The following is a 16,492-nucleotide window of genomic DNA, read 5'->3' as shown; positions in this document are numbered from 1 at the left end:
TGAGATTTAAACATTGCAAACTACTTTCACATTAAAATTTGGTTCATTAATGCATCAGTGGTGTGAATTCCCTGTTCCTAATTTATATTGTCCTTTGCACAATGAGCATAATCTTCCTGATGGCATAACTGCTTTTCTCACCCCACTGGAGCCTTCCTGACACCCTTAAAATCTGTTGTGCAGATTAAGGGCTTATTAAAAGATTAAATAAATCTGGCCTCCTGATAGTAGATAAGAAAACTTTGTTGCACAGCTTCTGCTTATATAGTAAAAGCTGACATTGTTATTTCTGTTCTGTGCAGAGTTTTAAAAGAAAAAGAAATATTTAGCTTTGTTAAACAAATATTGGAGCCATGAGACAGAGTTTGGTTTAGTGGTTAAACTTGGTGACCATGAGTTCTAATCCTTCCTTTGGCATGAAAACTGGCTGGGTGACTTTGGGCCAGGGTCACTCTGTCTCAGCACAACACACCTCACTGGATTGTTGTTGGGGAAAAACAGAAGAAGGATGGAACATTAGGTATGTTCATTGCCTTGAGTTAGTTATAAGAATAATAAAGGTGAAACATGCATACATACAGACACACACACACACACACACACACACACACACACACACACACAAATGTCAAGAATCAGTAGGAAATCCATGGCTCTTCAATGTTGTCTTTGATTCCTAAAATACACACTGTGTTATGCAAAAGTATATTATGCAAACAATAGTCCAAGAACATCCAAAGGGCTAAAAATTCATCATTCGTATTCTAGCTCTTCTTGTTTTAAAGAATAAATTACATCATCCCATTAAACCTCACTTTATTTGTTAACCTGAAGCTGAGAACTTGCAAAGTAAGTTTAGCGAAGCCTTATAGCTTTGCAGCTTAAATCACGTTTTACATCTTAATCTCAACAACACTGGATTTGACCCTGAATTAACAAGGGGCAGAGTTCAAAATGTTGAAAAATGAGGCCAGCCTTAAATGGAGTTAAAACCAAAATTAAGTTGCTCACCGTATAGATAATAGCTGCCACCATTCCAATAAGGGTCAAAGAACTTATGGAGAAGGAGAGGGCAGCTAAACCATCTGCAGAGAAAAAAGTAGTGTTGTTTCCCTAAAATGTATACAAGCAAAGTGAATGAACTAAATCCAACCCAATATCACAGGGAACAATAAGGTATCAAAAACTGGTAGTGTAAACATTGTTAAAGGCAGAAAACAATGTCATATCTCATTGGTTACTTCCCACCCCCACTCATTGTGTTAAAAATTGATGTTGGCATTGATTTAAACACTTAATTCAAGCAATGGGGGACTGGTGACCATTCAGACTTTGCAATGCCCATCACCCTTGATCTGCAGCTATGCTAGGTAGTGCTGATGAGAGTTAGAATATTACAAAACTGGGAGGGTCACTAGTCCTCTGTTATTCTGTTACTTAAGAAGTAATGATGTCAACACCATACACTTACAATACTTTAGGCTTAAGCTCCTATGATTGTTGGCCTGCATTCAACAGTTCTGTTAATTCTGGAGTGTTTGTACTTTTTGCAATAAGATTTCTAAGTTTTATCATTCAAATATATCTATTGTTTCTTTACTGGGAGTATGCTACTAAAACCTCAAAAAAAATAGGGTACTTTAAATAAACCATATAATCTGAGGTTATCAAAGATATTAATTAATCCATCCCCATGATCATTGCATGATGTCCCTAAATATCCCAGGAACTGTCCAGCTTCTCCTTAATAATTCTAGCAGGGCAGAGCCACTACTCCATGAGGTATTTTACCACAGATCAACAGCTCTCTCTGTTACAATATTATACATTCAGTAATGAATAAAACTGGGTCTAAATACTGGCATCATTAAATTAGCTAAAACAAAACTTTAGAGCTCTCCAGCTGTTATTTATATTAGTTCCTCAAAAGACTCAGAATCAACTACCATAAACAGAATTTCTCTGCATATAGTAAATAGTAAATGGTATCGAGGTCTTCAATACTGAAACTAAACCTAACGTAATAGTTCTATACTACAGAGATCCCCAACCTTTTGGGCACCAGAGACCGGTTCTGTGGAGAGAGGTTTTTCCATGGAGCAGAGGGTGTGTGGTTTTGTGTACTGCCTACATCTCGCGGATGGGGCTTTCTTGTTTGTGTAGCCCAGTTGCTGGCATGCCACGGCCCAGTACTGGTCCACGGACTGGGGGTTGGGGACCCCTGCTATACTACCCAGATTATTCCCTCATGATTAGCAGTTTATTAATTCACACATATTGAAATTCAAGTTGCCCCAATCCAATGGAATTTAGAGTAAGAAAATATAAAATTATCCAACTGATTTACAAGAAAAAAAAATCTTACGGCTACTTCCAAGTTCTTCAAACAAAAGTTTTATTTTCTCCCACTCTGTTGAATTTTTCTTGGCAGGAATATCCAGTGGAACAAAAGCTCTGTATAAGAATAAATGAAATATATAAAATCAACCTGTATCACTGTACTAATAATACTGGCATAATGTAGCAACTGCACTTAAAATAACTATAAAAACAATAGCTAACTTCTTTGCTCCATATAAATGGAGCTATTTATTTTCAGGATCTCTATGTCTAATTTTACATATTTTTAAAAAATTAATGCAATATCTCTAGCTTGGGAAGAGTCATTTTGATTTTTGTGACACATCAAAAATTCAAAGAAAGTAAAGAAAGCAAGAAAAGAAAGCAGGCAAATTAACTGTTCCAGGTGAAGCTTAACTCCTACAGATTTGGTGGGCCGGCTAATGTAGTTTTCTTAGCAATAACACAGAAATGGCTTACCACTGCCACCTTCTGGAATGCTTTTCAACTCTCTATCCTATAAATCTTCATGTCTGGGCTCTTCCCTTTTAAATACTCATCAAGCCTGACCTTCCTTAGCTTATGAACCTAGATAAGATCTACCAGGCACTGTCATTTGCTGAGACAACCAGCCAGATACAGAATGTGTAAGCACTTTATTTTGGTACAGCATGCCTAATATGAACACATACTAAATTCAAAAGTATGCAAAAGAGAAATGAACTCACAACTATTTGCTTCTAAAATAACTCTAAATATGTCTTCATTCAAATTTTATTAATGTCTACTGCATTTGTTTCAACAGAAAATTCCAAGGGTCACGTAAGAATGTTACTTCTCCATACTTTTTAGTAACCCTAATGTTGATAAAGGATCAACAGGAAATAAGAGATTTTAATTTTGCTGTTCTACACCATTCTAACCATCAATTCATGATTAATCAGTCTCACAAGAAGAATCAAATGGGTTATTGGGGAAGAACCATAGAGGTGCGCAGGTGTGAAGATGAAAACAGAAGTTGCAAGATAACACAATGGCTCTTGCTCCAAAAGAAAGAAAATCATCCCAACTGGGCAACTAACTCCTTGGTTTCTGTGAAAGTACCTTTCAATTTAGTCTGGCTATTTAAAAGGTATTTTAATTGTTTTGTATCTTGGAGATTCAGCATTTGCTATAAAAGTGTAATGAAGAATAGAGAAAGCTTAAATATAAATATTGTGTCTTGTCAATTCAGATGGCAAAAACATTTATTTCAAAATTAGTGATCTTGCACAATTAACATCACTTTTTACAAAAATGTACTGGCTTCCAACACGCTTCCATTTCGAGTACCAGATATTAGTGATCAGAGCTTGAGCTCTCGATATTTAAAAAATCGTCTTTCTTTGCATGCACTTACTTGGGAGCTTATCAATCTATCCCATTTTCAGTGGTAGGCTAGTGCTGGATGCCCTCTCCTCGTTGTTGACTTTATTTGGTGCTCAGACAAAAAACTGATATTTACCCTGTTCTTTATGTTTCATGCACTATTGTACAATTATATTTTCCCATTTATTGTTGTTTTTAATAATTTTTTTATTATATCCAGGTTAGTTAAAAATATTTAAATTAATAAATATCTTCTATCTACTTTTATTTTCTTTTTATTTTGATGCTATCTGTTTCTACACACAAGAGCTTTCTCCAGTAAGAATGAAAAATAAACCTGGAGTAGTACTGAGATTAAATAAATCTTAGCAAATAATATAAGACATTTTATTGCTACTTTTATTATAGTATATCTTGGAATTGTTGACTAGAAATTGGCTTTAACCTCCTGCCCCAAATTTCTGGAGGCAACTATCTTTTAAAAATTAGAATACAAAAAGTGATGTGCTACATTATAATGCAGACAATTTATGTCAATGAAATAGGTATGCATTTGTACCACATTGAAAAGAAGTATTTTAGCAGTCATTCTGTTGAAATATTTGTATCTTCAAAAACCACACAGCTTATAATAAACTAGGAGCTTTAATTTACCACATTATGATAAAAACAAAGTCTCAATAGTATTGGACTGTTAATTTTTTTACAGCAAAAGGACAATCTGTTCAACACAACGACATAGGGTTTCTTGAGAATATGCAGTAATACTGACAATGTTATACCAATGATTAAGTAGCAATGTGTGTGCAGGCTTAAGGAGAAGTAAGCCATTCTGAGAAGTAACAAACACTTTAAGAAAATGAAATAAACCATTTATCCATGCTCATTTCTTTTAAGATCACATTTTATTTTAAATTAGTAAATTAGGTCTGTAAAGGGGCGTTGTCTTACCTGAATGCCTTTTCTCAGCATGATGATGGAGAATCCACAAGTGGGTTGTCTTACTCTTCCTGCTCAAATAAGACAACCCACTCGTGGATTCTCCATCCAATCATGCTGGAGAAAATAGTGAATTTCCATCTAGAAATAAAATTCCTGATACTGTTATTTAAAAGAGATTGTGCAACTAAATGCAACTTCAAGTGATTTAGGAGAAAGGAGGCAGGAGTACTGTTGAGAAAGAAAGGTTACAAATGGAAGACAAAAATAGATTTCTGCAACATTCCATTCTGAGGGAATTTAAATAAAAAGTTTAATTTAGAAGAAATGTTGTTCAATGTATAATTGTAGGAAATGACCAGGCTGAGCTCAAGGGAGCGGTCAAACGCGTCACCAGTCACAAGTCCTTTCGCACCCGCAAGAGATCTTAATCCAGTCCACCTTGAATGCCTCTCTTAATTCCTGCTCATTTCTCTTAATGGTCAGTTAGCCAGATTGTTGTAGAGAGCATAAGCTTGCAATAAATCTTTATATTCATTTGAACCGCCTGAATCTCTTGATTTCCTAGGCACTTGACAATAATCTTAACAAGAATATGCAGACACTGTTTTATGATCATTGTCAATATTCTAATACAATGCAGCTCATATGTAACCTTTCTAAATCTTAAAAAATAATAGAACAATTTCAAACCTTCAATCCTTGAATTTCTAAAAGCTAATTTTTAATGGCAGAAAGAAATGTTGATCTCTCACCCTTTTCATGAAACTATTGTAGTACACTATTTTAATTAAAATTATTAGTTTCTCATACAACTCAAATATAAAAAGCATTACATTTATCAAGCAAAAATGTATTACCTTTGATTTTTTATTATCTAAATATCAACTTTCTCAGTGAAAAAGTCAAATAATGAGTGACTGTAGAGATCAAGCTAGCAATAAATATTCATCAAATTCAAGCTACATATTAGCGAAGAGATTGGAGACAGTGACATTTGTGTGGGGCATGCACTGTATTTAATTAATTTGGGCAAAAGGCTGCAGCTTCATACAATAATTTTTCAAGTCTCATACATGATTTATTATTAGGACAAAAATTATATGCATAATGTTAGGCTGTACAAGAGATAAACTGTCCTATTTTACATTCTAATCAAGAATGTTACCTACTCGTAATTCCTAAATAGTTTGCCAGGGCAAATTTTAAAATCTAATGATCACTTTATGTTACTGAAAAAAAAAATCACTAGCATAAATACCCAATTCTAATTAATTTGCTTTATATATCAAGCCACACTTTACTCTACTTTGAAGAGGTTCTCAACTCTTAGGACCGGGTCTAAGCCCAATAGAACAGCTGAGTGAAAACTGAATAAACACCTAAGACAACAATGGATAACAACAGTGTCAGCTATATTCAAGGAGTTAATCTCAGTATATTTCAAAAACTCATGAAAAAAATGTGGAAGCAGGAAAGTTTTTGAAGAATTCCAAGGTATTCCTTCAGTTCCATTTCAAGGACATAGTACTTTTCTTCCTCAATCACAGAACAGTTTTAAAAACTCAACTGTACTACGCCATCATAACACAAACAACTCCAAATTTCCTCTGAAATTGTATTTATTTCCAACTTTTTACAGTATTTATTTCCACTTTCAAAATGAGAGGTAAGAATCCATCAACCATCAAAAACATCAGGACTGAGAACATACCAATTTTTACTCTGTTTGCAGTTCCTTTGTAGTCTTAAATAAGATAGAACTAAAAAATGTATATTTTCTGATGCTTACATGAACTTAATTAAATAAACCATACTATTGTAACGTACATGTATGTATGTATGTGTGTGTGTATATGTGTGTGTATATGTGTGTGTATGTGTGTGTGTATATATATATATGCATAGTGCTTACCCGATAATTAGAAGAACTGTACAAACCAGAAGGAATCCTAGTGTATACTTGACTGCAGTTTTAACCTGCTGTAAAAATAAAATAAGAAGAAATCAGTATGAAGAAATAGTGATAGCTGCTAACTATGATTTTTAAAGAATTTTCTTTAGTATATAATGAAGTCAGTTTTATACAATGAATATAACATTCCCTATCCTGTTCAACAGAAAAATATCCAGTATTCATTAACTCTGTTTTATTAACTGTATCAAATGTCCCTAATTTTCTTCCTATGTTATCTCTGTAATTTTCACATTAAAATTAAAAGGCCTCTTTTAAATCTGAATCAGACAAAATATTTTGTAAAACCACAGCCATCTGCAAGATAATGGATGGGTGACAATTCATTAGTCAAACAAATTTCTGAATATTTCCAATTAAACAGAGCCCAGACATATTATGAAGTTTCTTTTTCCACAGAGGACCCAGGATATTGTATAATGGATATCTTTGTCCACTAAGTTCTAAAATCATTATTAGAAAAGTTTTGACATTTTTCCTATAAGAAGAGATAGCTGCTTTCGGAAAGATGATCTAAGAAGAAGGATCAAAGAACAAATGCTTGAGAAAGGTAAGAACAGAGGAGAGATGTCAAATTATATATAAATGGTAGCCATTATTGATATGGTTTCCCATACATTTTCCCTTTTACTGTGAAGCTTGGGTAAGTTCTCTGTTCTAGAAAAAGCATGTTAGGTCCACCATGTCTACATAAAAACCTTTCATGGTAAGCCTAACATATCATTCTCCTACAGGGAAATGATAATATTCTTTAGAGACATATACCACAGCTATTTCCATGTTGTGATTCTTCTCATAGGAAAATCAAATGGCTTTCTGTGGTCTGGATTCAGAACTGGTGAGGGCTCAGCAGCCAAAACCTAGAACAGTGATGGCGAACCTTTTAGAGATCGAGTGCCCAAGCTGCAACCCCAAACTCACTTATTTATCGCCGGGTGCCAGGTGGGCGTGGCCCACTGGGTGGGCATGGCTGTGGTGGTCATGGCAGACTGGGGTGTGTGGCCAAGGTAGGCGTGGTCACCTTGATGTTGCTGGTAGGGAGGGACGCCTGTGAGGATTGGGCAGGGTTGGGGGAGATCCAGGGGGTCTCTGGCAGGTGGGGCGGTGGGCAGAGGCTCATCCTGTGGGGTGAGGTGAGGCAAGGTGAGGCAGGGCAGGGGCAGCTGCTGCCTGACACCATCGGCCCCTGCACTTAGAGGCCAACAAGCACATGGGGGGCAACAATGTCCGTCAGCAGCCACAGCCTCCCAGCCCCTCGACCGGCACACTCTGGGGCTTTGCAGCCCGCCACCTGCAAGACAGCCAGCTGACAGCTGAGGAGGCAATGCAGTGTGTTGTGCCCGGGAAAAGGAGAGCATGTGAGACCAGAAGGGATGGGATGGGGAAAGAAACCAGCTGTGCTGGGGTGCATCCGGCCATGTGGGACCTCAGCGAGTTAGCGGGTGGTTGGTTGAAGAGGGATGGTTGCCATCTCTGGGGCATGGCATGCGTACCCACAGAGAGGGCTCTGAGTGCCGCCTTTGGCACGCGTGCCATAGGTTCGCCACCACTGACCTAGAATATGGCAGGAAGATGAGGTTGTATGATCACTCCAGCTCTACCCCATTGTATATTGGTTCCTTCCTTAGCTATCCATGTTCATTTTAATGTTAATACTTATCATTTCAATTGTGGTTTTTATCTTGTTGAAAGCCACCAGTGTCACCTGATGGCAAAATGGGCGGCATATAAATTTAATAAATGATTGGATGGATGGACTCCTGGCCTTTTCAAAGCTAGCTAAGGAGTGTGCACGCTGGTTGGAGGTAGAATTAGAAAGGCATTCATTTCTTTGAATAGGAAGAATATCAGAATGTTTATAGCCCTATCACTTGAGCATGTGGGAAGGATCTGTCCTGTATGGAATGCCCTGACCTTTCTATTGGAAAAATGTAAGTTTTCACAGTAGATGCCTCAATATTTTTGTCTGCGTAGAAAAGCTATTTTATCTCAAGGTCTGTAGCCCCATTCTCTTGTTCAGTCTCAGCACAATTTTTATTTTAAAGTAATGTTTCAATCCAGTATATCAGCAGGGAAATTCTGGTTCCCTTTTTGTTTACGGTTGTCAGGTTGAAAAGTAACATTTAATGCCAGGAATTATTCTCATTCGTTTTACAATCACAATAATAAAATGCTTTCAAATCTAGTTTCCAGAGAAGAACAAAAACCACTATGTAGTGGCAACAACTTCTATTTATACAAAAGGGAAAAAAGGGATTTTGATAATTGTGATTGTAGACAAATGTTAAGTAGTTTACTGTACTGTATTACAGCAAACCCTCAATTAAACAGACCTCAATTTAATAGACAAAATCTGTTGGATGTTATATTTTTCCAAATTTTAGGCAAAAGCAGACTTTGTCCCAAGCAAAGCATGTTATTTGGTAAATCAGTCTAGAAAATATTATTCACTATAATTAGTAGGGTAGATGTTCATGTACAACTATAGCTTGAATTCATTCTCCACTTAATGAATATTCAGCTTTAATTAAAACTTCTTCCCTTATTAGTTAAGATTAAAGTTTACTGCATAGTTTGTCTCCAATTCTGCCTTAATAGGCACATTTGCCAAACAGAAAAAAGGAGCAATTATTCTAAGAGGCTATAAGTATCATACAGTAATAAAGGTATTGATGCCAATGCTAGTTATATACAAATATATGAGCATTTTTAAACATAATGCATTTCACTGTTTATAATGAATTTGCAAACCTGGCCAAAACTCCAACATTTTTACCGTTTTTTATTGTCATATTTAGAAGCATTTTATTTTCATTTAATTTTCTGAACAGATTAAAGATGTCTACAGCTGTGGATGCAAGGCAGAAAATGTACCTCAGTGATACAGCATATGCTTTGCATAGAGACAGAGTCAAATAATCCTGACATTATAGTTAAAAGGATAAGTACAAAGTAAAAGCAAAAGAAAAAGCAGATTATACTGAACTATGAACTAAACAGATCTATATGAGGCAGGTCTCTGCGCTCCCATGAGAACATTCAGAGGGGGAAGGACCCACAGGTTAACCCAGCTGCAATCTATGTAAGAAAACTTGATTTCCTTACACCTTGATAAAAAATGTTAATATTTCAACTACCATTGGAACAAGGAAATCAAACCCCTTTTTTCACCCTGTATATCCAACCAAGCAATTGACATCAGTATAAGCATCTTACCGAACATGCATTGCCATCATCTTCATCTTTCTCTTCATAGTAGAAATAGACAAATGGGATCCATAAAAATACACAGAATAATATGATGGAGTAAAGAGCTGCAATGAAAGGATGAGACAACAGGGACATTCTGAAACAAAACAATTCACAAAACGAGTACTTTAAATTCATTTTTACTACAATGTAATAAAGCATTACATTGTAGGGGTACTAAGCAGGGGTACTAAGTAAAGAAGAATCCAGCTGAAATAGGTCTCTCTAGTTTCAATGTACAAAATAGTAAAATAATACACTTTTGTATTATGTCATTAATATATGCAAGCTTTACAGCTTGTCCAAAGAACATCTACTATAAAGTACAAGAATACAAACACATTCATAAGTACAGGTAGTCTTCCATTTACAACCGTAATTGAGTTTGGAATGCTGCTAATTTCAAAGACAAGCGGGTCAAACAAGATGGTCAAAGAATGTTGCTCCTACAAAGACGAGAGGGTCAAACTATTTTCCAATGCACCAAAAGGCAAGACAAGAAGAAATAGATGGACACTAACCAAGAGGAAAAGCAACCTAGAACTAAGGAGAAATTTCCTAAAGATGAGAGCAATCAACCAATGGAATAGCTTGCTTTCAGAAGTTGTGGGTGCTCCATCACTGGAGGCTGTCAAAAAGAGACCGGACAACCATTTATCCGAAATGGTATAGGGTCAACTGCTAGAGCAGGGGGTTGGACTAGAAAACCTCCAAGGTCCCTTCCAACCTTCTATGTTCTATGTTCAATATCATTTTTAATGAGTGTCATTGTTAGCCTGGGTTTTTTTTTAAAAGGCTTTAATTTATACCTGATAATTTATAGTGTTTCTTATATATGAGTTGTCAAGAAGTCTTGAGTTCAGATGGGATGCAAATGTTGTAATAAATAAATCTTTTAACAAAAATATTTATGTGAAAAATCTCTATATAATTACATAGTTCAAGAGTACATCCAGAGATGGAACAAAGCTTGTCTTCATCTACAGTCATTTTAGTTTATCTGTAAAATATTCTTTAGCATTAATACTTGTTTCATGTAACGTACACTGTCAAGCTGTCTTGATAAAATGAGATTTAATTAATTAGATTCAGCTGTCACTCAAAAAAAGATGTTATTTAACTGACAGAATATTTTTATATAACTTTGTGAAGCCACTGAAGACTTATTTTAAATGAAAATCAAAGTGTGCACTCTGCAAGTTGCTCTAGCTCAGTGCTTCTCAAATAGTGGGGCGCGCCCCCCGGCTCCGTAAAGAGGGGCTCGTTTGACCTCGGCAAATATTGTCATATTGGATTTCTAGATCAGATCATCCGACTCACTCGCAAACGGCAGCCCGACGCGGAGGACAACATGACCGCCAACGCACGTGACACATGCAAAGGACCCGATTGGATAGACATGATGCTCTATCCTGATTGGCCAAACCCGCCCGTGTTTGGTGCTCTGTACAGAAAAAAAATTTTTACAGTCGTGCGGGGGGCGCGAAATGTTTTCTTCTTCCTAGGGGGGCATGACAGAAAATAATTGAGAAGCACTGCTCTAGCTAGAGTTCCCCACTGCAAAAAAATAGTTAAAACAGTTTTTTTCTCAAGATTCTTCAGCATCTGTGAAAGAGCCCTTTTTCACTGTTGCCATGCAGTCTCAGATAAGCAGAAATTTGCATTACATCTCCGATCAACCATATTCAACTTTGGACAAGATGAACATTTTTTAACATACGATGTCACACCCACACTTACAAATGGCTTGTCAACATTTAATCAGATATATAAAACAAGTGAGGGAAAACCATAAACTAAAGTGTCAAGTTCTGAAACGAACATGGCTGAAGCCATCTTTGTCATTCTAAGTTGCCACAAGTTGGGAGGAAGGGGGGGAGAAACCAACAGCACTGCTAGACTAAACACAGAGCAGTCCAGTGGAAACCAAGGTCATTCCCACAGGAACTGGAAGGTGGAGAGAAGTTTCATGGAACCTGCCAATTGCTTTTATTGGGTTGCGTGATCAATAGCATAGTACAGGGGAGGGAATTGTTACATTTAGTTACAGTGCATCCCTAGGGGATTATTAGAGTTGGTTTCACTTTTGACCGTGCCGATATTATGTATCCAATAAACATGTTCTTTAAGGAAACTTCAAGCCTCAGAGTTCTGATTTATTTGGTTTCATTAGTCGGAACCATGATATTAAACGAACCCTCCAAAACCCTTTTACTGCTCTAAGACTATCAAAAAGTGATCCTAAGGGTCCTGAGTCCTGGCCACCTACCCAATTGTTTTGGGAGGACGGTAAAGACTCAGGGAAGATGCTAGGATGGATAAGAAAGGGGAAGCAACTACTAATACCGGTACAATTCCTAAAGATGGAACACGGATGGCTGCCCAGGCTGGGGCTGGAGTTCCACTGATGGGGGCTCGACTGAAAGTCCGTTCGGATAAATCTGACAGGTCAACGGTGCGGGAGGAAGTTCTAGCTCTAGCCATCAGGGATCTTTACCAGCAGAGAAAGACTTCCAGTGCAAAAGTACCCAAGGCTGGTGAGGCTGAGTTTCCTTTAATCTCTTCCCATGGCCCTCTATCTCTCACTCCGAGGTGGAAGGTAAAGAGAGTAGCAGGATGGAATGAGTTGGGGAAATGTAAGCACTTGACAGCAGTCCATGAGCACTCGGTCAAGAAGCTGAAGGAGAAATTTGACTGGTTGGACATTAGAGAAGTGACCCCAATTGCACAATATGAGGTCTCAGCTAGAGCCGAAGCCAGGTCAACGCAACCACTTCCCGCCTTTCGAAGTCCGAGTCCAGTCATTATGTCCCATGTGGCTTCTCTACTTCCCAGAACTACAGCAGCATGGAGCCCAGGACCCAGGCAAAGTCTCCCGCGCCAACAGCAAGCTGCCTGCCCAGTGGGGCAACTGGAAGGGTTTCGAAGATGGGCTCTACTTTAATCAGGGCCCCAGTACTAACGACCTGGTTGGTACCTGGTGTACTGGGCATCTCTACTTCCTGCAGACCCACGTCCGACCAGAGCCACATTTGATGGGGACCTGGATAAGCTGTCATTCTTCCTGAACTAGGTGTGGGCTCATCTAGACCCATCTCCCCTGATGAGAGTGTGACGGTGAACGCAGTGGCAGTCAACCTAGAGGAAGAAGCTGCAGAGTGGATGACCAGCCTTCAAAATTTGGAAACATGAACCTTTTCCTGGGAGAGCTGAGAGCCAGGTTTGAAGACAAATTCCAGGCCCTGCAAGCTGAAATGGAAATACGCACCCTAAAGCAGAGAGGCTGACCAGCAAGAGTTCTTCGAGAGTTCCAAAGGGTCACAGACAGAATAAGGCAGTGGCCAGAGCAATTGCTATTCCACTGGTTTAAGGAAGGCTTGGACTGTGACCTGTTTCAGGTATGCATCTATAGGGGGATTTCTAACAGATCTGTGAGTGATACCGGATGGCAGTGACACTGGACATTGAACTTCAACACTATAAGAAGGCCGGTGCACCTGAATCAAAGCCAAGGCGATTCCAGAAACGGCACCAGTTCGGATGACATCATGCAGTGGCTTCAGTAGCTGGTGCCCCCAGAACTCCTGCTGGGGCCCCTATCAAGTGCTTCCAGTGCTGCCAGCAAGGACATCGAGCGGCTAAAAGCCTAGCTCCAGCTCCCCAAGTGAAGAGTGCCCCTACCACTATGACTAAGCTGAAAAAGCCACAGCGGAGAGGTTAAGAGAAGTCAAGCTGGGTACATCAGAGCCAAGCCGTTGAGGTCTTGTCCTCCCCACGGGTGAGAGAGGGAACTCTGATTGAATGCATTTAGCTACCAGCCCCCTATGACAGTGACAACAAAGGTGAGAATGATCCGATGGTAAGTCAAGCCATCCCTCTCTTCGCCATCCCCACTAAAACAAGGGTCCAAACAGAATTAGACATCCTAATAGATGTCTAATCTACACCTGATGCCTAATCAACCTCCAGACAGTGTTTAAACTGGGAATCCAAGCCAAATGATTGTCCCTGGCCATGAAATTTGAGGTCAATAGGTCATTAATTGGAGAGTCACCTGCAACGCACCTAACTGAACCAGTATGACTAGAAATGGGATAGCATTGGGAAAATATCTGGTTTATGGCAAAAGTTATGGGAAAGAAATATTAAATTAACTAAAGCAGTAGCATATAAAGAAAACTTATATAAAATGTTTTACAGATGGCATATGACACCAGTGAAATTAGCAAAAATGTTTAAAATTACTTCAAACAACCGTTGGAAATGCAAACAAAGACCAGGTACTTATTATCATATTTGGTGGACCTGCCCTAAAGCAAAAAGATTTTGAGTTAAAATACATTTATGGTTGGAGAAAATGACTAAAAAATAAATAGACCAGCTAAAGAAGTACTAATTAAGAAAATTCTAGAGTGTGCAGAAATGGATAAATTGATTTTAAAGAGAAAAGAGAAAGAAGACTCAGTGTACTTTAGAACATGGGATAATTTCCATCAATGGCTAGAAAAAAGAATTAGAGAGAAAGGAATGTGATATGTAATTTTGAATATATATTAGCAAGAAGAAAGCTATTGAGAGATTGTTTATGATAATTAACAATTATTATCTATTATCATTTGTTAAACACACACACAGATATTATGCTGTTTGCTAAATATTGAGAATGTTATCTGGAAAAACCCCAACCCTAACCCTAACCTAATCCTAACCCTAACCCAAATGCCAACCCCAACCCCAACCCCACCTTATTCCTAACCCTATAAAAACTAATAAAATCTATACAAAAAACAAACAAACTATAGATCGACATCACTACTGAATATGGACTATAAAATCTTCACTTCAATAATAGCTGAGAGGCTAAAAAGACTTTTGACTGAATTTATGCACTCAGATCAAAATGGATTTTTGCCAAAGAGACAAATAAAAAATAATTTGAGGGTAATACTAGATATATTGGAATATTGTGAAATTCATCCAGGGAAACAACTGGCACTAGTATGTTTAGACGCCCCAAAGGCATTTGATAATGTTTCATGGCAATTTATGATTCAACAGTAAAAACAATGGACTTTGGTCAAAACTTTATAAATACGATTCAGACAATATATCAGAAACAAACAGCAAAAGTAATTGTAAATGGGGATTACACAGAGAATTTTGATATACAAAAAGGCATAAGACAAGGATGTCCATTATCCCCATTGCTATTTATCTTAACTTTAGAAGTTTTAAAAAGAAACATTAGCAAGATCCAGAAATTAAAGGATTGAAAATAAAACGTGAAACCTACAAACTGCAAGCATTTGCAGATGATTTGGTATTCATTTTAGAGGAACCTTTAGAGACAATTCCTAAACTGTTGGAAAAGATAGAACAATTTGAAGAGATAACAGGATTAAAGATAAATAGAGAAAAAGTGATAGTTAAACATTTTATAGATAAACAAAAAAAGCAATTATAAGAAAAAATAGAATTGCAAATAGTCAAAAAGGTCAAATATTTGGGAATATATTTGACAACAAGATGGTCAACAATAAAAGAAGATAATTACATTAAATTGTTAAAGCAAATAAAGCTTGATTTGGAAAAATGGAGGAATCTTCAACTGTTGATGTTAGGAAGAATTGCTACGGTGAAAATGAATATATTACCAAAATATTATTTTTATTTCAAACGATACCTATAAAACTGGAGAAAAAATTCTTTGAAGATTTAAACTCTAATTCAAAAATTCATCTGGCAAGGAAAGAAAGCTAGAATTACATTGAAAATGTTACAAGAAGCCAAGAAAAATGGAGGCTTTGGCTTGCCAGATTGGGTTTTATATTATCAAGCATCAAGGTTAACATGGATAAAAGAATGGATAACTCTTAGAAATAAAAGATTGCTGTATCTGGAGGGATATGACCTGCAACTTGGTTGGCATGCTTTTCTATGATATGGAAAAAATAAAATACATAAATACTTCCAAAATCATTACATTAGAAATGCATTATTATTAACTTGGGGAAAAATAAAATTTATTTGAAAATTCCTGGATGGCTTTCAACAATGGAAACATTCGCACATCTAAATCTAGTCAGTCTCGATAAAATATGGAAAAAGATATTCTAAATTCTGAAGAGAACTTAAAATCCAGGCAAGAGATGGAAAATCAGGGCATCGATTTAACATGGTGATCACACTCACAAATGCAAGTCAGATATGATAAAGATAATAAACAGTATGGATTTTACAAAGAACAGACTATGTTTGATCAGACATTATTAACTTCTGATGAAAAATTAATTTTAAAAAATGTACAATTTCTTATCAAAATGGAAGATGAACAAGTAAAAGAGACAATGATAGTATGGGCAAAGAATTTTGGATATAATATAGACTTAGAAAAGTGGCACAGTTTGTGGGAAAGAAACTATAAATTGACAATGTCAGCTCCATACAAAGAAAACTTATATAAAATGTTTTATAGATGGCATTTGCCACCAACAAGATTAGCAAAAATGTTTAAAAACATGTCAGAGAAATGTTGGAAATGTAAATACAAACCAGGTACTTATTATATGTGGTGAACATGTGTTAAAGCAGCGGTTCTCAACCTTTGGGTCGCGACCCCAT

General features: G+C 37.0%; 1 protein-coding gene across 1 annotated transcript in view; it reads right to left on the bottom strand.

Annotated features, from left to right (window-relative positions):
• The window catches only part of LMBRD1 (LMBR1 domain containing 1), a 72,074-nt gene that overhangs the window by 33,999 nt on the left and 21,583 nt on the right, over positions 1–16,492 (bottom strand). The window contains exons 4-7 of the mRNA XM_039346722.1: positions 9,839–9,936; positions 6,563–6,630; positions 2,366–2,454; positions 1,012–1,085 (exon numbers count right to left, since the gene is read on the bottom strand). Coding sequence (XP_039202656.1) covers positions 1,012–1,085; positions 2,366–2,454; positions 6,563–6,630; positions 9,839–9,936 — 329 coding nt within the window. The remainder of the gene's footprint in view (positions 1–1,011; positions 1,086–2,365; positions 2,455–6,562; positions 6,631–9,838; positions 9,937–16,492) is intronic.

Source organism: Crotalus tigris, unplaced genomic scaffold (assembly GCF_016545835.1).
Source record: "Crotalus tigris isolate CLP2741 ecotype Arizona unplaced genomic scaffold, ASM1654583v1 scf7180000018016.4438896, whole genome shotgun sequence".
Classification (NCBI taxonomy): domain Eukaryota; kingdom Metazoa; phylum Chordata; class Lepidosauria; order Squamata; family Viperidae; genus Crotalus; species Crotalus tigris.
This window is presented reverse-complemented; position numbering and strand designations above follow the sequence as displayed.